Here is a 23,797-nt window from a genome sequence, read left to right on the forward strand (position 1 = left end):
AGACCCAAAGGTTCTGTCTTTGTTATATACAATAACAGTGAAACCTGAAAATCTACAACTTCAGTCTTACAGTGTACACTACAACTACAGTGTAACAGCCCGTAGGACATCCTTACACTGCAAATACAACAGTTGTTTGGACTATTTATGAGACATAATGGGTTCAATCTGAGAAAATGACGCAGAGGACTGAGTGTGAAGTTCAACAGCAGGATAAAGGGGCTCACTGAACTTTGTTTTCAAGGTACAAATTGTTAAGTTTTCAAAATAAGATTCCACTGAGTAAAGATTATGCACCGCATCAAACATACTGTTAAACCAAGTTTTCAAAATTAGATTCCACTAAGTAAAAATGAAACACCACGACAAACTTTTTTTTTAGCTAAGTTTTCACAATAAGATTCCACTGAGTAAAGATTAAGCACCACAGTAGTGAAACATATTGTTTAACTTAGTTTTCAAAATAAGATTCCACTAGTAAAGATTAAGCACCACGACAATCATATTGTTAAGCTAAGTTTCAAAATACGATTCCACTAAGTAAAAATGAAGCACCACGAAAAACTTTTTTAGCTAAGTTTTCACAATTAGATTCGACTAAGTAAAGATTAAGCACCACAGCAGTGAAACATTGTTTAGTAAAGTTTGTAGAATAAGAATCCACTAAGTAACATCAACTGGTATTCAATGAAAATCTGGACAGACCTTTTCTGACATATAAGCTGCTCTTTCAGGATAGCTGCCAATGAAATAAAAATGCTGTAACTTAATCAAAACAAAGTAAAAGCACAAACTTACACGTCACTATTGTTAAAACATGAAGAAATGTAGCAAACATACAGCTGCCCACTCAACCAGCGGCACCGGACGTGACCACATTTGGCTGAGACTGTGGAGCCAACGGTTCTGTGCAGAGCTAGCTAGCTTGGTTAGCTAGGTGCATCTGTAATTGACATTAACTGTCATTTTAAAGAAAATGCTGCAGAGGACTGAGTGTGAAGTTCAACAGCAGGATAAAGGGGCTCACTGAACTTTGTTTTGAAGGTATGGAGGCGAACTCTACTGTCGGAGGAAACTCGGTAGAAGGACAGAGTGCCAGCCGGCCAATCCAGAAACACTCCTACTTGACTGGAGCGCCATCCGAGTGAAGACACATCTACTTTGTTGTTGCAGTGCAAAATATAATAACCATCATTAGAGCAAACCAGACACCAAGACTTGTCATTATGTCCCAGCTTGAAATCATCCCATTTCCCTTCCTTGTCAGCTCCTCTGTATGTCACCCCAACACTGAAGAGGCCGAACACCTCGACCTCCCAGTAGCAGCACCCGTCCAGACCCTGTTCACACAGCACCCGTTGGCACTGATCAAACCTTTCTTGGTGATGATGATGTGGCTGCTCCTCTTTCACCCAGGTCACCTTTCTGTTCCCTTCAGAGAGAAGGAGGTTCTTGTGGGCTGTGCTGGGGTCCCAAGTGAGCTCACAGGCATCTGGAGGTAAAGAAAAAACACTTTAAAACCACAGGCCGCTAAAGACAACCATATCACTAAGCATTTAATTTACTGCTTCTTCACTAGTTCACTATTCCTACCAGCAAACATACAGACACTTACATTTCTTGAAGCCTGGTTGCATCCGGTCACTTCCACCATGTTCAACGCTGTTGAGATTTGATTTTTAGAATTTATTCAGATAATAAAGTAACTGTGAATTCAGATTAGTAGGACTGCATTATGAGGCTAAATGTAAGCAGTAACTAGAATTTATTGCTGCAGGAAAGTCAATAGTGTAGTATATCTGTAATTACTTGAGTGTGTTGAGCTTGTATTGTGGATCGTCCCTCAGCTCAGAGAGCAGCTTCTCTCCTGAGTCTCCTGGATTGTTGTAGCTCAGGTCCAGGTCTGTCAGATGGGAGGGGTTGGACCGCAGAGCCGAGGCCAGATGAGCACAGCCTTCCTTGGTGACCAGACAACCTGACAACCTGAGAAAACAGTGTTTGACATACCAGCAAATATATTTAAAATAAGTTTATAAAAATCATTATCACCAGCAGTGAGCCCAACTATCTTGGTACAAGTCAAAAGACAATATTTGTAATTTAGGTGGATTTGACATGATGAAGGTATATTCTAAGCATCAGAGAACAAAACTAGGGGTCTACAGCTATGCTAAAATGTGGATGTTTAGTAGGCACAATGTTATAAACAAGAATAAAAGGGACAGCTGAGGCAGATAGGAATGTCATTAGTTTTGCAGGTAATTGGGCAAACAAAAGATCTGACCTGATGATGGTGCTAAATGAAAACTTTAGAAAACACCAAGGGATAAGTGGTGGCAAGCATTTCCTCTTGGCCTCAGGTGAAGATGCCAACGATGGTTATTCAGACTTGGCCACAGGTAGCTCTTTCGACCATGACAATGTCGTTACCACAACCAGGCGCACTAACGAATGGAATCTTGGATGAAGGACGAAACGTCGTCAAGTATTTTCAACCAAGTCCAGTTGCCCTTCAACCTCCTTTTATTGTGCTTTATATCTTTATTGATACCTCAATATCTCCAGTCTGCAGCATTGACTCGACAGTCCATCACAGAGCAGCTTCACTCCTGAGTCTTTCAGATCATTGTTGCTGAGGTCCAGATGTCTCAGAGCTGAGTAGGAGTACTTGAGAGCAAAGGCCAGGTGCTTAATCCACTCTGCAGTCACTTTGCAGTCTGCTAGTCTGAGGGTGAAAGTTAAAGTTACAATGTCACAAAAAACTTTGCTTTTTTCCTTCATTCATGGAGACAATCCTGCTCTTGGTTAGAACATGTTCAATGATCACAGTTATTATTTGTTGAGGTGTCACTATGTGTCAGATTTAGTTTTGTGTGTAAACAGGTTCGAGAACCGACACACATGACACCAGAACAAGCAGGTTCAGTTCTTAGATTTAGTACACTTACTGAGAGTGACAGAGTCAAAACAAATCCACAGAAGTGAAGTGCAACAAAGACACAAATGGGGCAATCAGACAGACAGGGCTCGAACTCAACCCAGACAAGACTACACTAAACAGAAAACAGGCAGACTGAACACAAGACAAGAAACAAACAGGCCTGAAACCCTAAACACACCAAGATGACTTAAACTTGATAGCAGAGACAGGACAAGGATCAAGACACAGAAACACAGAGCAGACGAGACCAAATCGTGACAGTATGCTTCAAAGAAAGAGTTTGTAGGATTGTTGAACTGATCCTATAAACCCCTCCCCCAAATATTTTCTGACATGGAGATTGGTGGGGCCGTGTCCAACAATCTTTAGCTGCATTTCCACCTCTATGAACTATGAATCTTTGGAGGAACCAACTGCGTTTCCACCGCAGGGACCAGGTTCCACAATTAGTTCCAGGGTCTTTTGTAACTGTACAAAAGCCACAACCTGACATTCACAGCCATTTTAATGCAATAGTTGGCCAGATGTGCAGAGCTGAGAAACAAGGCAAGATATGAAATTCTCTCTTATGCTATTTTCATATATGAATGTGTGCACCATTAACCACTATTGAACAGTTATGGTGTCTCAACCTTCTCTATGACAGCAGATATTTTTGCCACACCTTCCATTGTAGCCATTTGAAACTTCAGCTTTGGATGTGGTTTGATAACACCAGCATGCCCTGGCCTTTACATATTTGTTCACACAATGTGGCTTATGACATATATGATAAGTTTACAAGACCACCTTACTTTTTAGTAAGTTTAATTATTATTAATATTTAGCAAAATAGGTGACATATTGCAGTAAAATTAAACTTACATGGCCTTTCTGCTGCTCCTCACAGCTGGTATCAGCCTCCTCCTGCCTTCATCTGATGTGTTGTAACTCTTCAAGTCCATCACATCCAGATCATTCTTCGATACCTGCAGCATGTAGGCCAGTGCAGAGCAGTGCAGGGGAGTCAGCTCTGTTTTTGAACCATCTGACAACGTCAGATATTCCTGAAGCTCATCTCTGACTTTGTGATCTCTCATCTCCACCATGGTCTGGAAGAGGTTGATGCAACTGTCTGGAGAGAGGGTCGTCCTTCGGATGGCTCTGAGTTGAGTCAAGACTTTCTTGTCTGTATCTTGGCCTGGGTCCGGCGATGTCAGCAGACCCTGAAGGACTCTCCGGTTGGGTTCAACCGTGAGGCCAAGGAGGAACCGCAGGAAGAAGTCCAGGTGGCCGTTCTTCTTCTCCAACACTTTATCAACTGTCATCTTTAGAAGATCAAGCAAAGTATGTTCTTTGTCCTTCAGGTCGAGGAAGTCGCCGAGCTCTTTTGTATTCTTGTTTGTGAAGCAGTCATAGACAAAAAGAGCTGCAAAGAACTCCTGTATGGTCAGGTGCACAAAGAAGAAGACCTTTTTCTGAGAAAAGACGTCTTCCCTAAGAACTGCAGAACAAAATCCAGAGTGGATGGCTGCCTCTTTTATGTCAATCCCACATTCTTCTAGGTCTTCATCATAGAAGATGAGGTTGTTCTTCTGCAGATGAACAAATGCGAGCTTGCCGAGTTTCAGAAGAAATTCCTTGTGAGTTTTCAGAAGTGTCTCTTTATTTCTCTCAGTCTTCTTGTCATATTTTCTGCTTCTGCGTTTCGTCTGCACAAACAGGAAATGTGCCATCATCTCTGTTAGAGTTTGAGGAACTTCAGCTGTCTCGTCTCCCCCAAAGATCTCCTGAAATAATACGGCAGAAATCCAGCAGAAGATCGGGATCTGGCACATGATGTCCAGACTCTGTGAAGAGCGAATGTGTGAAATGATCCTGTCAGCAAGACCCAAGTCCTGATGAAACCTCCTCCTGAAGTACTCCTCTTTCTGTGGGTCACTGAACCCTCTTATCTCCATTACCTTGTCCACAAACTCTGCAGCGATCTGATTGGCTGCTGCTGGACGGGATGTTATCCAGAGGTTAGCTTCAGGAAGAAGGTTTCCCTGGATGAGGTTTGCAAGGAGATTTCCCACAGATGTTACTTCACTGACAGATGTTACCGGCTTGTTCTCAAAGTCCAGCTGAAGTCTGCTTTCATCCAGGCCGTCCAGGATCACCAGGACTCTGGCTCTGATGAAATCCTCTGAATCTTTCAGATCGTGGAGCGCAGGGTGAAATTCAGTCAGGAGTTGGTGCAAGCTTTTGTTACCTGAACTCAAATTCAGCTCTCGGAAAGCAAGACTGAAAACAAAATCAATGTCCTGGTTCTCTTTCTCCTCGGCCCAGTCAAGAATAAATTTCTGCACTGCGAATGATTTTCCAATGCCTGCAACGCCCTTCGTCAGGACTGTTCGGGGGGGTTTCTCTTGGCCAGGCAGAGGTTTGAAGATGTCACTGAGGTTAATATGTTTAGAAGATTGTCGTTCCAATTTATGTTTAATGTGTCTGAACGCATGTTCTTCATGTGGAGCTCCACTCTCTCCAGTGGTGATGTAGAGTGATGTGTAGATGCTGTTTAGAGAACTCTGCTGCTCACCATGACCTTGGTATGTCGAAGTAAATTGGTTTTTCATTGTTTCTTTAAGATTCTTCTTTCCTTTGAAAATGAAGTTGTCCCCTGTAAAAATTGAAAGAACGGTTATAATTCTGATTTGTCAACATTTTTTTTTTTCAAAAGATCTTTCCATTGCCTGCGTTGGTAAATATGTATGCCATGAAACAGTGAGTTCCTTTTAATCAAAAGAAGTTTAAATAACACCTGGAACATGACATTTCTAGTAGTTATTGCTGGTTACTAATAGCAGAATAAGTAACACTACGAAAATGTTTGAAATAGTTGAACTAACGCATGTCTTCTTCAGTATCTCTCTGGTTTAAATAGACTGGATCCTCCAAACACACTGAACTGCTGGACGGTTCCCCCCTCTGCTGTCTGTAAGAACAAATTACAACAAATTACACATATTCTTGCCAGATGCAACCTACTTCATCGGAGGATGGGAGCAGCGGCATAGCCAAGTCAGTAAATTCTGATCCCATTTACATTGATACCATATTTTCTGAGACCACCTATTAGGTTGATGTCTAATAGCACAAAATTATAGACTTGACATTGTTTTCTTGTTGCATCAAGCCTGTTAGTGTAAAGGTGTTTTCAGCTTGAACACAACGAGCATTTTGAATGCAGCATGATTGTATGTTGTCAATGGAAAGACGAGAGTTGATACAAACACACATCCACATGAATTAAACATGTTTCAGTTTGAGCAAGATAATAATGCTTATCCTAAAGCACATACAGGTACGTGTATATACTGCAGTTACAAATGGCTTTACCACTTTCAGTCTCATTACGAATCTTTAACAAAATTACCACAATATGCTATGATACATTTCATTTACAGAATACATTAAAATTACCTTTGAGCATCTTGAAAACCAAAATTGATTAGCTCGAACTTGGATCCATCACTCTTCATCGAGACAAAACTGGGAGCTGTAGATGCAGTTGTCTTCAGTACACTATAAAAGAGATCTTGTAAGTGCATAAACTCTATGCTAGTCAATCACTAGGCAATCAAGAAAAACACATCTATTACATTCAAATTTGATTTTATTGATTTATTCATTTATTGTTGGCATGCTTCAGTTCCTGGCAGGGTAACTAAGCAGAGTTGAGTTTTGTAAAGCCTGTTTAATTACAGTACACAAAAGTTCAGATTACAGTTTTAACCCTGAACACCATGGCTGATCATTCGCTCTTCAGCTGTGATATGTGCACTCATCTGTAGTCTACTTGGAAACAGTGTCTCTCTCTCACTCCGATTACATAAATCTCGTGGTAGTGGCCCCAGTACAGTATGCCATACTTCCGCAGCAACATGATATCCCAGGGTGCTGGTACAGGTTGGGTGCAGAACAGACAGACATTAGACTGCATTATTCTATACACACAGATACAAAGTTTCAATATAATGCACCACACACTGGGAAAAGTTAAAGCTTATATGGTAATATGCTGTCCACTTCAGTGATGGAGGAAACAAAACCTTCTGAAGCGCTGTAGCAGCATTTTACAAGGTCAAAATGGCGACATCTGCTGGACAAACTTTGGAATTTGGTGAATTTCTGTGGAAAACCACGATCAGTGAATCAGATTAAGTGGTGTCACTGCCGACATAGATATACTGTTCAATAAAGGTTGTAGCTACACTAGTCCCAAGAAATAACGGCCACGCATCACACAGATGTCGTTTGAAGATTTATATTTTCTAACTCTCTCCTTCTTTTGCAGACACCGTGAAAACTAGAAGAAAAGAAAATATTCATCTCACATTCATTTTAAAGTCTCTCAAGCTAGTGTTCATAGATAAACAGGCCCAAACACGTTAGCGATTAATCATATAATATTACCAAACAAAAAAAGTATTGTCCATGTAAAGCCGACAAGTACCATCCACAGAAGTAAACAAATGAAAGGAATTACCCTGTGCCCCTCTTGATCAAGTGCAGAATAGGGAGGTCTGTTGCTCCTCTGTATGCTCTGCTCTGCATCCACATTTTCTCTCACCCATAACGTCACGGTTATGCCCTCAAATCAACTCTGGTCATGTGACCCATACTTCAAATGTTTTTTCATTTTTATATGACTGTATGAACTCAAATATTCATGAACTTACACATACAAACGTACAAAATAAACATTTAACAAGTCCTTGAGACAGTAACAATGGTTAGGCTACATCATACGTAAAACCTGACCACTTGTAAACAGACTTACAGCTCTGCTTTTTTATTATATGCTTCAAGAATAACATCTCTAGCACAAGGTATCCTTTTTACGCTCAACGTTTTTCAGTGTGCACAATCTCACTTGACTGTTTTTTCTTTCTATTCTTGTTTATAAAGTAAAACCATTGAACTAAACTTGTATTACCTGACTGATGGCTCACTGCAGGCGCTGTTTGGCTCAACGGACTCATCGGCAGTTAAAGTAGAGACAGGTCGCTTCCTCTTTCTCTCAGCCATTTCTATTGTGAAACAGTGGAGGGTGAAAAAAAAAACACTTTTCATTAGGTTTATAAAAGGCACAAAAGCATAACTATAGGAAAAAGATATTCAATAAAGGCTTTTTATTGTACCAAAGCGAGTGGATTCAATATATCCATTTATAAAGAGCTAGATGTCAATATAGTTGCAAGCACATCAGTGGTGTCAGTTTCAGCCCCCAGTGTAAATAAAAACAGCCTAAAAATTAAAATAGTTGAGCTCGAGCTGTAAAGTGCTGCTTACACATTAATGCACCAGAAATAATAATCCTATAATATAACTGTATAATTAAAAAGCAGTGATGGAAGAAGTAATACTATTTAGCTTAAATAATAGTACCATTTGACTACAATCCTGAAGCTTCTGCATTCAGAAGTTGTAAAGAAAAACAAGCCCCAAAAATAAAGGTGCTAATTACCAGAATGACCCATTTCAAAATACTGTTTATTATATAGGCTAAAATATTATCATAGTATGAGAGACCACAAGATCCCCTGGGTTGTTTTTTTGTGTGTAAGAGCATTTGGTTTATTGATTACCGGCTGGAGGCAAAAAGAATTTCAATAAATATAACATGAAATGTTTCTGAAATAAATTTCCTACTCGAATTTTAATTAGGCTTACATGTGGGTTCAGCGACATTGTGACCAAACAAAGAGATTAAACAAAGGATGTGTTTATGCTCAAACACACGCTGTTGCCACGTGGTCTTGCGAATATGTAGATATCTTTGTGTGAAAAGAGAAAAAGTTTCTAATGAACTTCAGATCCCAGCTCACCCAACTTTTCACTGAAGCAGGACAAACCACAGAACTAAGTGCCGACGACACCTGTATCACCTGATAAAAGAGAACTGAAAGAAACAGCAATGAGTAGCCTACTTACTTTGGTTTTTAGAGACTGCTGCTTTGTGTGTGTCCTTTAGGAAATTTTATCTGGGTGTCCTGCAGCAGCACGAACAATAAATGGACTGGGACACAGTTACTTTCACTTATGTGTTGAGACAGAGAGAGAGAGAGAGAGAGAGAGAGAGAGAGAGAAGGGGGGCGGGGGGGGGGGGGGGGTCTCTTCTTGGTCATGAAATTTTTTCAGCTCTGCTTATCTTAGGAGCTGAGGGCAGCAGAGAGGGTTGCTAATTTTAAAAGCAAACTGAAGACCTATCTTTTTAACCAGGTTTTTAGTCAAATTGTATTTATTTATTTTCAATCATCTGTTTATTCATTTATTTATTTGTCTATGTACTCACATTTAGTCTGTTTTACTGATACATCGTTTTATTCTATTTTATTCTGCTTTTCTCTTATTTTATTTTTATTGTCCCCTTACTTTATTTAATTATTTTATTTTTAGTATTTTATTTTTTAAATAATTGTATCATTATTATTTATTTTAATCTTTATCTTACTTTTCTCTTGATACTTTTACTTTAATACGGTTTTGTGCTGGTGTGGCCATTCATGAAAGTGTTTCCTCACCTCATGTTTTTATTGTTTTTTCTTTTAATCTTATATCTGAGTCTGCTTTTTTATTTTTTTTTTTTAAAGTAAGTTAATATGGACTACACATCACTGGATCATGCCACTGATGGCTGTAGATGAAACTCACAAACAGGATCATACGTTGTTTGCAGTCACATAAATCCGATTACGCTCGAAAATCAGAAGGAGGCAGGAAGTGAAATGGAGAATAGAAAAGATGGAGGAAAGCCAATACTGTGCTAGTTATTGTTCACTCATTGTGTCATAACATGTGTGTGAGAAATCTTGAATTATCCAATAAATTTTTAAATTGTGGCTAAAAACCTGTTTAATAGACAGTATTCGACCAACTGTGATCACAATCTCCCATTCGGGCCCTGGCTATGAATAATCATTGTTTCAAGAAATTGTAATGTAACACTGAAGCTGATCATTACCACACAACCTCAAATCAAACCTAAAATTTAGCACCACAGCAATCAAACATATTGTTTAGCTGAGTTTTCACAATAAGACCTATTCACCCTTTCAGATAATCTATAAGCAGTCTTTTATCGGACAGGCGCAAAAGGTACTGTGTGGTGCGACCCACATATTTCACCCAGAATTTCATCTTTTACCCTCTGGTAGGAGATTCAGGGTTCCTAAGTGAAAGCTGAACTGATATCAACATTCATCGACCATACGGAATGTGCAAAATGCCATTGTGCAATATGTAGGCTATTTGGGTTTGGGTTGTGCAAGCTGTTTGTTGTGCAATATGTCATTTGTGCAATGTAGGCAATAAGGGCTGTAAAACAGTTTTACAGTTGTGCCATCAAATGCAACCATTGTGAAAAGGAGTGAATGTGTATATTTATGTAGGTACATGTCTTTTGTATATGAGAGCATGTGCTGTGTTACATGACCATGTGTTGAGAGATGACTATTTTGTTGCTGTTTTGTGTTGTTTTTGTGAAGCTGCAAATAGAATTGAGAGTCCAAAACAAATTTTCCTTTGGAGACAATAAAGTATATCTTATCTATTCTACTGAGTAGATATTAGGCATCACAGCAGCCAACCATATTGTTTAGGTAAGTTTTAAGTAAAAATCTGCTGGTATTCAATGGAAATCTGGACAGATGGTTTCTGACACATGAGCTGCTGTTTCAGGATAGCTGCAAATGAAATAAAAATGCTTTAACCCATGGACGTCGTTAGGCCTATTTTAGGGGGGCTGAAGCTACCCTAAAATGGGCCTAAGCCCCCTATAACAATAATAAGAAAGACAATTATTAGATTTAGATTTTTTTTTACAATGCAGTCATATTTTCAACAAGAAGCAAGAATATTGATAATATGATAGAAGACAAATATAATTTGTATTTATTGGCTGAAAATAATCTTTCTTGTTGTTTCCTCTGCTTCACAATTTAAATCCCTACTGTGGTCGTGCACTAGGACCCTGAGGGTGGCGAGCTGCCAAGCAACGTTAGACACACACACACATACAAAGAGAGATGAATGGTGAAGTATTGAGTAATACAAAGTGAAACTGCTGTTGTTGATGACTGTTTACTTGAGCTAAAGGAACATGGATATTTTAGTTGGTTATGAACAATCCTAGTCCAGCTAGTGTGAACACCATTAATATTGTCTATCTCTAGTAGGCTATTTCAAAACAATATCAGTCCCCATAGAATGTTGTTGTCAGTGAAAACTAAATGTTATAGTGTTAATGCTGCTGTGTATCCTTCCATTCATTGACCAGATGGATATTGAAAATATTTTAGGAGAGAGAGAGAGAGAGAAGCAGGAGATTGGCAGGGCAGCTGATTCTGAGTTCAGCAGTGATCTACACTCAAAAAACTATTTATCCCTAAAACATTGACTTTAAGTATTTTAATTACATTTAAATCTTCCATCTAATTTTATTACATAAGTTCAATGTAAAAGGTGACATGTAATGCAATGTTTTTCTAACATGTTTAGTCAGTTTGAATAAATGACATAACTTTGTCAGATTTGATTAAATTAAATTAAAGTAAACCTATAAATAAGCATTATGTGGTTATTCAATTACTATGAAGTTTAAGGGAATTTCTACATAAACCTTACATGTTTATTCAAATACTAAATATAAAGTTTCAAATTAGTTATTATATTTCACATATATAACACATACAAGAACTGTAACTGGAAATTTTATTGACATATTGCGAAAGAATCGTCTAATGGCAAAGTGCACAAGGTTTTCCAGTAAACCTAACTGTACTAAAAGGCTAAAGAAATAAAAAATAAATAAATAAAGGTTTTCCACCAGAATAAGTATTTCTACTGTATTCAGCAACTTTAAAAGAATTTTAAAATAATCTTTAAAAAAAATTATTTGCCATTCAAAAGAGCCTTTTTTTCCCAATACAATACTCAAAGCGTTTAAAATGTGAGTATCCAATACCAGTCTGAACAATACAACATCAAGTTACATGTTTACATATTTGGATGATCGTCTTGACCTAACTGCTGACTGACTGACGGCGTGATGCACAGGCCTGTATCTTCCAAAAACGTTTTTTTACAATCTCACTATAAACACATATGCAGTCTCCTCCGAGAACAGTTCAGCAGTGACATGTCAGCGGTGATCTACTGGTCAGTAGTTGGTCAGCATTGATTTGCTGCCATGTGATTGGCTGATTAGCTATTAGTGTTAATAAGCAATTGAACAAGTAATACAGTGGCCAGTGACACCAGGTATACCTGTTCAATTGCTTATTAACACTAATAGCTCATCAGCCAATCACATGACAGCAAATCAATGCTGAAGTACAAACTGAGCATCAGAATGGGGAAGAAAGGGGATTTAAGTGAATATGGCATGGCTGTTGGTGCCTGACGGCTGGTCTGAATACTTCAGAAGCTGCTGATCCACTGGGAAAAAGTAGTTGGTATTTAGGAGTAATGTATAAAAGAATAACTACATGGATAAGGTTTGGGAACAACTGTGGTCAGGTTTAAAAGAAACCAACAGTGACTCTTGAGAAACGAGGAAGAAAGCGTGGTCTACAGTGTCAAAGTCTCATGTTGTTACCCATCCATAATTCAGTTGTGTTCTGAACAATCGTTGTACAATAGATACAAAGAAACATTGCATGATTAGAGTTAAATGTAGCAAGCAATTTAAAAAAGTGCATATGTTCAGGTTTGTTCAGGTAAAAAGCTACTTTAATGCCATTGATAGTGGAGACTTTTGAAAGAACAGATGAGGGAAAGAACGGTTGGACTCCTTTTTTGCATAACGGAAACACAAGTACAGCTTTCTTTGTATTTCCTATATTGTAATTGATGTAAGTCTTAACACACAGATGTATCTGGCTCTGTAAAACTAAATGCAAAATTTGGTTGCTCATTTTCTCATCAAGGAACCGGAATGATCTGGCAAGCAACCAGCGAAATATACAGAAGCAATGAAAAGAAACTGCAAAAATAATTTAAAAAGTACAACTAACTTAACTGAAATAATTAAAAAGACAACAACATATCTATTTACAAGTAAACTGCTCATCTCTACAATGTACTGATTTGCTTGTCTAAACACAATCACAATATCTGCAATAACTTATTTTAATTTATTAAAATTTTCACTGATACTTATTATCTAAAATTCAATTCAGGTTAAATCATTTCAATTAAAATTAAGTTTGTCAAACCTGTACAGCTAAAAGTTGAATAGTAAAAATGTTCAAATATGAATCACTATTCTTTACCGGTCATGCCACTAGAGGTTGCAGCCACAATAAACATTAATATGGGTCGTAAAAACGTGCGTAAAACTAATGACTTACAGGGTAATTTTTCTGTTGACAGTCTTTTTGGTCTCAGTCTACTAACAGGAAAAAGAGGATCACTTGTCATAGTAAATAAAATGGACTGTACGTTTGTCCTTTATTCTTTTTAAGATTATTATGATTCCTGAACTGCTAAAACTGATCTAAAATAAATTGTGATTCTTTAAATGCATATTCACCTGATTTAATATATTACTCTTTATTAAAAGGTAACATAAAAACACTGATCACATCAAACATTGACAGAACATGACAGAGCATTTTAAAAATAAAGTACATGTAAATGTGAATATTTTGTAGACATATGAATAATGACATTTGTAACAAATAAAATCTAAAATAACATAAGTTTATTACTTTAGTAATAATTAGTCTTTGAAGTACATTAGTTAAAACAATGTTTACAAACAAACCTACAGAATTAAGGACGCACATATTTATACAAACACAATTTTAACATAATACAAAATCAATAACATAATGAAGTAATCAGCAGCTCGTTTTCTTTTATAGCTTAAGTTACTTTTTTGGAAAGTGCACATTTGTTTCATTCATATATATATATATTGTGCAAATAAACTTTTCTCAAAGTATTTTCATTTGTTACTTAACATTTGTTGGTGCAAGCTAGATTACAGAACATTTTCACCAAATGTTTTCAAAAAGTGATGAGGACAAAATCAGCCATTTCAAAATGTGCTGGGGGGATGAGCCCAGCTTCCGCAGTGTAAATGACACCTATGCCCCTGATATTTATCTTTAAATTGAGCTGTGAGCTGTAACTTTAAGATGTGTATACACAGTGTCCAGACGTATACTTTTGTTATTTCTATTTTACACTCTACTTAATGTATTAAAACAGTTTTAATGCATTTTAACAGACTACAGCCATGCTAGTAGCTCTGTAAGGCTTTGAGCTAAATGCTAACATCAGCAACATTCTCACAGTGCTGATGTTTAGCAGATATAATGTTTCTTGTCACTTTATCAACTGTCATCTTTAGAAGATCAAGCAAAGTATGTTCTTTGTCCTTCAGGTCGAGGAAGTCGCCGAGCTCTTTTGTATTCTTGTTTGTGAAGCAGTCATAGACAAAAAGAGCTGCAAAGAACTCCTGTATGGTCAGGTGCACAAAGAAGAAGACCTTTTTCTGAGAAAAGACGTCTTCTTCCCTAAGAACTGTGTTACAAAGTCCAGAGTAGATGGCTGCCTCTTTTATGTCAATCCCACATTCTTCTAGGTCTTCATCATAGAAGATGAGGTTGTTCTTCTGCAGATGAACAAATGCGAGCTTGCCGAGTTTCAGAAGAAATTCCTTGTGAGTTTTCAGAAGTGTCTCTTTGTTTCTCTCAGTCTTCTTGTCATATTTTCTGCTTCTGCGTTTCGTCTGCACAAACAGGAAATGTGCCATCATCTCTGTTAGAGTTTGAGGAACTTCAGCTGTCTCGTCTCCCCCAAAGATCTCCTGAAATAATACGGCAGAAATCCAGCAGAAGATCGGGATCTGGCACATGATGTCCAGACTCTGTGAAGAGCGAATGTGTGAAATGATCCTGTCAGCAAGACCCAAGTCCTGATGAAACCTCCTCCTGAAGTACTCCTCTTTCTGTGGGTCACTGAACCCTCTTATCTCCATTACCTTGTCCACAAACTCTGCAGGGATCTGATTGGCTGCTGCTGGACGGGATGTTATCCAGAGGTTAGCTTCAGGAAGAAGGTTTCCCTGGATGAGGTTTGTAAGGAGATTTCCCACAGATGTTATTTCACTGACAGATGTTACCGGCTTGTTCTCAAAGTCCAGCTGAAGTCTGCTTTCATCCAGGCCGTCCAGGATCACCAGGACTCTGGCTCTGATGAAATCCTCTGAATCTTTCAGATCGTGGAGCGCAGGGTGAAATTCAGTCAGGAGTTGGTGCAAGCTTTTGTTACCTGAACTCAAATTCAGCTCTCGGAAAGCGAGACTGAAAACAAAATCCAAGTCCTGGTTCTCTTTCTCCTCGGCCCAGTCAAGAATGAATTTCTGCACAGCAAATGATTTTCCAATGCCTGCAACGCCCTTCGTCAGGACTGTTCTGGGGGGTTTCTCTTGGCCAGGCAGAGGTTTGAAGATGTCACTGAGGTTAATATGTTTAGAAGATTGTCGTTCCAAATTATGTTTATGTGTCTGAACGCATGTTCTTCATGTGGAGCTCCACTCTCTCCGGTGGTGATGTAGAGTGATGTGTACATGCTGTTTAGAGAACTCTGCTGCTCACCATGAGCTTGGTACGTCGAAGTAAACTGCTTTTGCAAAATGAGGTCGCTCCCTGTAAGAACTGAATGAACGATTTCATTCAGTTTTTTAAACAGTAAGTTTTTGTTCAAAAGATCATCCACTGCCTCAGTTGGTAAAGATGCTATGTAACAATGAATCAAAAGAAGTTTGAATAAAACCTGGAACATGACATTTCTAGTAGTTATTAGTAGCAGTATAACCAACACTACAAAAATGTGTTAAGTATATAGTTAAACTTACTCATGTCTTCCTCAGGATATCTCTGGTGTCTAGTGAAATCCTCCATGGACACTGAACTGCTGGACGGTTCCCCACTCTGCTGTCTATAAGAAACAATGAAACATATGACACGTTGTTCTTTTCAGATGCCCACTATTTCACTGGGGAGGATGCCACATCGGCTAAAACTGTTAGTTCTGGTACGAATTATAGTTATACCATTTTCTCTGAGGCCACCAATGTCCAGTTGTACAAAATCATTGACTTGACATAGTTGTTCTTGTTGCATCAAGCCTCTTATGGTGCTTTCAGACCAAAAGCAAAGTGAGCGTTGGGGGCGGTGCGTTTACATACAAAGTCAATGCAAAGATACGGAGAGCCGCGATTTCCTGGATGGCAGTGCGAGGGGGTGGTGGCAGTGACATGAGGGCCTTCGTGTGAGTTGAAAATTTTCAACTCGAGCGAGAAAGTTGCATGACGCAGACGATAGTCTTTCAGCATTGAGATTGTCCGGACGTCACAGACGGCTTCAGAGCGTTGTTTGGAGAGGACCAGGCAGAGCAGAGGAGTGAAACGCTGTGGACCGACGGAGAGCTGCTAAACTAGGGGGAGTAGTCGAGGACAGAGCCAGGAGCAGCGCTGCAGGGTTTGGACAAATAAACACCCGTTGTCAGTCTGGATTATACAACTACACCGTTTACCCGCGGTAGGAGCTCGGAGTAAACTGCTTTTATTAAATAAGCTTTTTACCTTAGTTTTTGGGATTACAACGTTGATTTATCTTCACTCGTGCTTCTCAGCATCTAGCTTCCGTGCACAACCGGTTCCAATGTTGTTGTTAGCGCCGGTTGGCACCCAGAGCTCTGTTGGACTACTACTTCATATTTATATAAAAACTGGACATAAATGGACATTGTTTGGAGAAAGGAAAGCAAGGAAGTTTAACTACCTGGTGATTTTAGAAAATACACTGAAAAAAATTATAAATGCAACACTTTTCTTTTTGTCCCCATTCATCATGAGCTGAACTCAAAGAACTAAGACTTTCTCTATGTACACAAAAGGCCTATTTATCTCTTATAGTGTTCAAAAATCTGTCAAAATCTGTGTTAGTGAGCACTTCTCCTTTGACGACATAATCCATCCACCTCACAGGTGTGGCATATCAGGATGCTGATCAGACAGCATGGGTATTGCACAGCTGTGCCTTAGACTGGCCACAATAAAAGGCCACTCGAAAATGTGCAAAAACAAGTGTTGCGTATATAATTTTGTTCAGTGTATGTGTCTGTTACTTTATTCCTGCTATCGTTGAACTTTACTGTGAACGAGTTAGCATGGCATAGCCCTGATCGATCCAAACTCCATTCAGAAAACAAACATTTAAAAACTTGTTGTCCTGCTGTCTTGCTGACAGACCTGACAAAGCATGAATTCACATGTTTAACAAATCGGCATCATATTGTAGTTATTTCGGCATCAGTTTGATCCATTTATTGGGTATCACATTAAATTAAATCACAGTAAAATCTTTAAGTTCATACAGCTGTAGTAATCGCGGGTTGTGTTTATTATAAATTCGCGATTGGTCTGAATGCACAGTTAGTCTAAAGGTGTGTTCAGATAGAACACAATATTCATTTTGAATGCAGTAGACACATCCACATGAGTTAAAAATGTTTAAGTTTGAGCAAAATATTCATGCTTATCGTAAAGCACATACAGGTACGTGTATATACTACAGTTACAAATGGCTTTACCACTTTCAGTCTCATTATGAATCGTTAATAAAATTACCACAATATGCTTTAAGATACAATACATTTCTTTTACAGAATACATTACAATTACCTTTGTGCCTCTTGAAGACCAAAACTGAGCGGCTGGGACATGGATCTATTACTCTTCATCGAGACACAACTGGGAGCCGTAGATGTGGTTGTCTTCGGTAAACTAAAAAAAGATCTACTCAAGCATTCACTCAGCAATCACAAAAAATCACACATCTTTTACATTCAAATGTGAATTTATTGACTTTTGATTGTTTGCATGCCTCAGTTCCTGGCAAAGAACAAGAGCTCAGTCGAGTTTTGTAGGACTTTCAGGAATTGTACCATAATATACTGTACACTTGATGGAGGAAACGAAACTTTCTGAAGCGCTGTAGCAACATTTTACAAGGTCAAAATGGTGACATCTACTGGACAAACCTTGGAATTGCTTTTGTCTGAAATACCCACTAGAACCGCCAGGCTTCGCTGTATAGGCTACCTTTAACCGCCATAGCGGGTAAAATTTACCGGGGTAAATTTAGTGGTAAAATTTACCCGCTATAAAAACGCAGTGATTATTTTGCTACATGTTGCTCAAACACACTTTGGGAAACATTTAGCACCTTGGCTGTGCATTTCCTATAAACACCATCCCCACATTTCAGGCATTTACAGAATATGTATTCTATTCTATTCATTGTCTTCACCGTGCAGGTCGCGCCGGCTCTTTTGATGTCATCCACTCACCGCTGTTAGGGGCTGGGTGCTGTCTCTTTTCTTTGGGAACGGTGGGGATGTGTGTGGGATGCTAGGGAGGGAAGAGCGCGGGGGTGGCGGTCTTCTGACCTGACCTGGCCTGAGTGACATTGCCTCCTGGGTGTGGGCGGACTTCGGGTGCTCCTCCTTGGGGGTGCTTGACTGGGGGGGCTGGGCCCCCGTCCAGGGATGAGATCGGCCTCGGGGGCTGCTGGCACTGCCTGCACTCTGGGGAGGGATGCCTCTGGCTGGGCTGGGGGACTGTTGGCCTGGTTCTCCCGCATTATCACTCCCTGGCGGCAGGGAGCTTCCCGGCACAACTTTCTGCTGTTCTTCCTTGGGGCGGGGTACAGCTTCCCCCGGGACATGCGGTCTAGGGTCCTTTACGCTTGGGGTGCCCTGGCTTCTGGGGGTGGGGGTCTCTGCTCGGGTTGATCCTGTTACGGTTTGGAGGGCTGCAGTGGGATTGTAGGGCGATTGTCGATGCATCTTGATGCATTGTGCTTTTTCCCTGGGCAGGGTCTCTGAATGGCTGCTGGGCGTTTAGTTTGTGCATTGGAGTCTGGGGGAGGCATTTCCTCAGTGGCTTGGAGGGACCAGTTTGTTTCGTTGGCCTCGGATCGATGCTTCCCCATTTCTCTGTCGGCCAGTTGTTGGACCCCTCTAGATACTGAGGTATAGTTAGTTTTTGGGATGTGCAGTGTGGGTGCGGGGCAGGGCTGTGCTCCGGTTTGCTTTGGGTTTGTGCCTGGAGTTCTCGGCCCTTGACAGGTGGGTGGGTTGGTGGTGGCATGCAGCTGAGCTGGTTGATTTTGCCTCGTTGCTGGTTTGGCTGGTGTTGCATGGCGGCCGGGGGGCGTGCTGGGCATGGGGGATGTCAGCTGGCGCCGGCGGCCTTAGTTTTTTCCGGTGGTTGGGGGGACGGTGGACTTTTATTGGCGGGTGACCGGTGCGGCGCGTTTCTCTCTGCTGGCTTTCGCTGTCGTGTTATTCCGTGTTATTCACACAATCATCATTGCGTGGCATTTGGGTGTTTTGGTTGTTCGCTGCGCGGCGGTGGGGTGCTGGGTCGGGGGGGGGGGCCTCCCTGTGTGTGTGCCGGGGTCGGCCCGGCGCTGCTCTTCCACGAGTTACGCTTCTTGCGTTCCGTCAGCATTACGTTGTCAACTGGCATTTGGGTCGGGGTCTTCTGCGTTTGCATCGCGGTGCATCTGGGAGTCTTTGTTTTTTTGATTGATTTGTTTCTTTTTTTTTCTTTCTCCCACCCCTATTGGCTACTGGGGTTCTTGCCTGCCTGTTGCTGGGGTAAGTGTGGCACAGTCGTGGCGTCCCACTCTCACTAACAACTACACAAATACAGACACATTCACACAGACACACACAGTCTCACACATAGACACAAACAAATTTAGGTTGTCCCTGGTAGAATTATTCCTGATGCTTTTCTTTCAGTTACTTATTTAAATTAATTGTTGTTATTCCAGCTCTCGTTGCTGTGCTGTGTTGCTTATTTAGTGTGCTGGACTGTTTCTTGTTTTCATTTTTCTCTTAGTTGTCATACTATGTCAGCTGTTTATTGCTGCTGTTCGGCTGGTTGTCTTTTACTATTATTATTATTTTTATTGTTTGTTTTTGTTTGTGTTTGTTTGTTGTTGTTTTTCTCCTCCCCAAGCCCCCCTCTCTGTTCTATTGCAGGTTTCGTTGCTTTCTGCAATTGGTGTTTCCCACTGCTTTTCCCTGTTGTCCCCATCTTCCATCCCCCTTATCTTACAGGTCTTGTCCTTTCTCTGTGCTGTCTGTTTGTGCCCCCCATCCCTGTGTCTGCCCCCCTGTCCGGCCGGTGACAAATCAATATATTAATAAATAATAAAACAGACAAAGGAGTATATTAATACTCTCTTTGTCTGTCTGGCACAATGGTATCAGGTCAGCATCCATTTCTATCATGCTTTTATAGAATCTGTTTTGTCTTTTTCCATCTTAGTATGGTACGGTCATATATCCTTAAAGGCAAAAAATCATCTAGATCAGATAATAAAATGGTCTGGCCGTTTGATAGGCGAGTCAAAACCAGGAGTGGCATCACTATATGCCAAACAATTACAAAGGATGGCCCTTTCAATTTTAAATGATGACTCTCACCCTCTGCGAAATGAGTTTCAGTTATTACCGTCTGCGAGGAGGTATAAAGTCCCTAGGTGTAGAACGAAAAGACATAAAAGCAGCTTCGTAATAAATGCGATTGATATGCTTAACAAATTGTAGAGGTGTTTTCTCAGATATATACTAGGGGTCTCATGAATTTTCATGAATTTTCATAATGATTTTTATTTTATTATTTTATCTGTCTTTATGTGTAGTGTGATGTTCTGTGTTGTGTGTTGTTTTTTTGTACTGGATGCCATAGAATGTCATTGCACTGTAAAACAAATTACCTACGGGTATAAATAAAGTAAACAACAACAACAACAATCATACTCTATACCAGGCTGCTGGGCAGGACAGGTTTAAAAAATAAATAAATAAATATATATGCTTGAAGCATAACATCTCTAGCACACTGTATACTTTTTGCTTAAAACAGACCAGTCAACTTTTTTCAGTGTGCAGTTTTTTGTTACTATGTCTTCTACAGCCTGCCCATTAATGAAGAAATAAACTTTTATTACCTGACCAACGGCTCACTGCAGGAGCTGTTTGGCTGCTCAAAGGACTCATCAACCGTTAAAGAGGAAGAGTCATGTCGTTTCCTCTTCTTCTCAGCCATTCCTATTGTGAAACAGTGGCGCATGAAAAAACACTTCAATAGGGTTATAAAGGACAGAATATTTTGCTTAAATAATAGTACCAATAAAGTAAAATTCATAAATAATGTTATATGTAAAATGCTGCATTCAGGAAAAAAGGACCCAAAACTAAAGGTGCTAATGACGCAGAATGAACCATTTCAAAATATTGTGTATTATTTAAAAAATTGTTATTGAAGGAGAACGACCACAAGATCTCAAATATTTGGTTAATTTATTGCTGGCTGGAGGCAACAAGAATTTCAATAAATATTACAAAAAAAGCTTCTGAAAGAAATTTCCTGCATGAGCTCTAATTACATGTGGGGACTGCCACATGGTGACCAAACAAAGAAATTAAACAAAGGATTTGTTTATGCTAAAATAAACGCTCTACACGCCTTCTGCCACGTGGTTGAGCGAATAAAGGTCAAGATATCTTTTGTTTGTTTGTAAAAAAAAACAACAACAAAAAAGTAACATTAATACAATTAATAACTTGTGGGCCTACTGGTTAAATTTTTTCCCAAACAACCAATGGTCTCATCACATTATTTCATGTTAATCTTGTGGTTTAGGGCCAGTTGTAATCAGCTTACGAGACTTTGCAGGAAAGCAGGCAAACGACAGAACTAAATGCAAACGACACGAACCAGACAACCTGTATCACCTGATGACTGATAACTAAGATATCTGAAAGAAACATGAAGGAGCACTTACTTTCGTTTTTATCCTGCTTCTTATGCCTGCTTTCACAAAATATTCTCTTGCAGCAGCTCAAACAAAAGATTTACTTTCACTTTCAAGTATTGAGGGGGGCGACAGGGTGAGGTTGAGAGAGGTAGGGTGGGGCTCAACGTCTGCAACGTCTTCTGTTAGTTAATAAGTCCTTTATTGGTCTTGGTCCAGAATATTTATCAGATCTGCTTTAGTTTATGAACCTTCTGAACCGTGAGGTCCTATACTGGCTTTAATGATCCCTAATATCTGAATAACTCACCTTCCTTTTATTATTATGGCTCACTTCTGTGGAGCAGCAGCCTGAGGACCTGAGGGCAGCAGAGAGGGTTGATATTTTTAAAAGCAAACTAAAGACTTACCTTTTTAACGTACTTTTAGTTCAATTGTATTTATTTTAATCATATCTTACATATTTATTTATGCACTCACATTTTGTCTGTTTTACTGAAACAATGTTTTATTTCATTTTATTACCCTGTACCCTTATTTTTTATTGTATTATATTATTTTTTTATTGTCCATCCATCCATCTTCATCCGCTTATCTGGGATCGGGTCGCGGGGGGAGCAGCTCTAGCAGGGGACCCTAAACTTCTCTTTTCCGAGCCACATTAACCTGCTCTGACTGGGGGATCCCGAGGTTTTCCCAGACCAGTGTGGAGATATAATCTCTCCACCTAGTCCTGGGTTTTCCCCGAGGCCTCCTCCCAGCTGGAAATGCCTAGAACACCTCCCTAGGGATGGAGAAGAGTCAGTGAATTGCAGTGAGTTTTGTATTTTTATCTACAAAAGTACATTTTACAGAATGGGTTACACTCTCACCCAACAGGAGCGCAAGCTGAGAGACAATACACTGGTACTCTCGTTGCAATGCAAATCATTCACTTTCTCTTTCCTGCCAACGGTTCTGTACGTTAAACTAATGTAGAAGGGATCCAACACCTCGACCTCCCAGTAGCAGCGTCCCTGTTCACACGGTGCCCGTTTCTTGCTGATGGAGATGTGACTGCTCCTTTTCCACCCAGTCCACATTTCTGTCCCCTCCCGAAGAAGGAGGTTCCTTATATATGTGAAAGACAAAGAAGAAACCACAAAAGATATCTGAAAAATGACTCAGTTTAAAAATAACAAAACACGTCAGTCCTTCAGTAGGCTACTATAAAGGAAAAAGTTCATGCCTCCCAAAAAACACACAATGTTCTTCGTTTCCTTAAAGTCTATTTCTAACATCCATTGAAACTTTGTAAATTCACCACAACATTCATTAGAAATACACTGATTAACAATAACAAAATTCTTGTAAAACAGTAAAACTTCAATTGAACACTAAGTTTCTTTTACAGGCCGGGTGCGGCCATAGGTGCCGTTTTTTTGTAGAGCTCCGTGTAGGGAAACGAGTCAAAGGTGAAAGCGAGTGTCTGAGTCCGTCCTCTCTCTCTACCGCTTCAGCCTTCATACAGAGCAAGGGCCAGAGCAAGTACTGTACTCTGTGTTGACATTTTTATGTAAAGTAGGATCTTTCAGTAAATAATAAACATCACATATTCAGTCAAGTCATATAGTATTTTACATTTTAAAATGTATTAAAAGAGTGGCCCTGATGGAGCTGATAACATTAATATACAGCAAGTATTGTTATCTATAAATTACAGGTGCTATGCTAAAGTTTGTCAGTAGATGTTGGATCATCAGCCAGTATCAGCACAAACTCCAGCCTCAACCAGTACCAGCACAGACCCAGTACAGACCTCTTTAGCAAGTCCCACAGACCCAGGTGAAATACAGGGAACTTCAGCCAGTAGCCTGCTAGCACAACCATAGATGTAGAGCATAGGTGTCATTACAGTGTCCCCATCACTTTTTGAAGGTATTTGTTAAAATGGTTCTGATGCATTGCTTGCAACAAGACATGTTAAATAACAAATGAGATT

The 23,797-nt window shown here is 39.7% G+C and overlaps 1 protein-coding gene across 7 annotated transcripts; it reads right to left on the reverse strand.

Moving 5' to 3' along the window:
* Positions 1–521: 521 nt before the first annotated feature.
* Positions 522–21,964, reverse strand: LOC119913221 (NLR family CARD domain-containing protein 3-like). 7 transcript variants are annotated; one of them, XM_038732589.1, is made up of 12 exons: positions 21,847–21,964; positions 21,010–21,109; positions 17,664–17,765; positions 15,834–15,916; positions 7,902–7,995; positions 6,386–6,487; positions 5,812–5,897; positions 3,806–5,582; positions 2,552–2,725; positions 1,810–1,983; positions 1,616–1,662; positions 522–1,492 (listed from the first exon to the last, which is right to left on the reverse strand). In XM_038732589.1, exons 2-12 carry the CDS (start codon positions 21,105–21,107, stop codon positions 963–965), a joined length of 3,267 nt encoding a protein of 1,088 aa, XP_038588517.1. In that variant the 5' UTR covers positions 21,108–21,109; positions 21,847–21,964; the 3' UTR covers positions 522–962. The 7 variants fall into 7 exon arrangements, with proteins under 7 accessions (XP_038588517.1, XP_038588518.1, XP_038588520.1 ...); XM_038732590.1 differs by lacking the exon at positions 17,664–17,765; XM_038732592.1 differs by lacking the exons at positions 17,664–17,765; positions 21,010–21,109; positions 21,847–21,964 and having other exon boundaries at positions 6,795–7,995; positions 15,834–15,848.
* Between the last annotated feature and the right edge of the window lie 1,833 nt (positions 21,965–23,797).

This window comes from Micropterus salmoides, unplaced genomic scaffold (assembly GCF_014851395.1).
Source record: "Micropterus salmoides isolate LMB-PRFRI ecotype aquatic unplaced genomic scaffold, ASM1485139v1 Ms_hic_scaffold_2, whole genome shotgun sequence".
Lineage (NCBI taxonomy): Eukaryota > Metazoa > Chordata > Actinopteri > Centrarchiformes > Centrarchidae > Micropterus > Micropterus salmoides.

Bases quoted from the DNA above. Each gene is read 5' to 3' on its own strand.
- LOC119913221 (XM_038732589.1), bottom strand. From the start codon at position 21,107: ATGGCTGAGAAGAAGAGGAAACGACATGACTCTTCCTCTTTAACGGTT. The intron at 17,766-21,009 runs GTAATAAAAGTT...ATCTTTTTTTAG, and splicing joins TGCAGTGAGCCGTTGGTCAG to TTTACCGAAGACAACCACAT. The intron at 15,917-17,663 runs GTAATTGTAATG...TGTTTCTTATAG, and splicing joins GGTCTTCAAGAGGCACAAAG to ACAGCAGAGTGGGGAACCGT.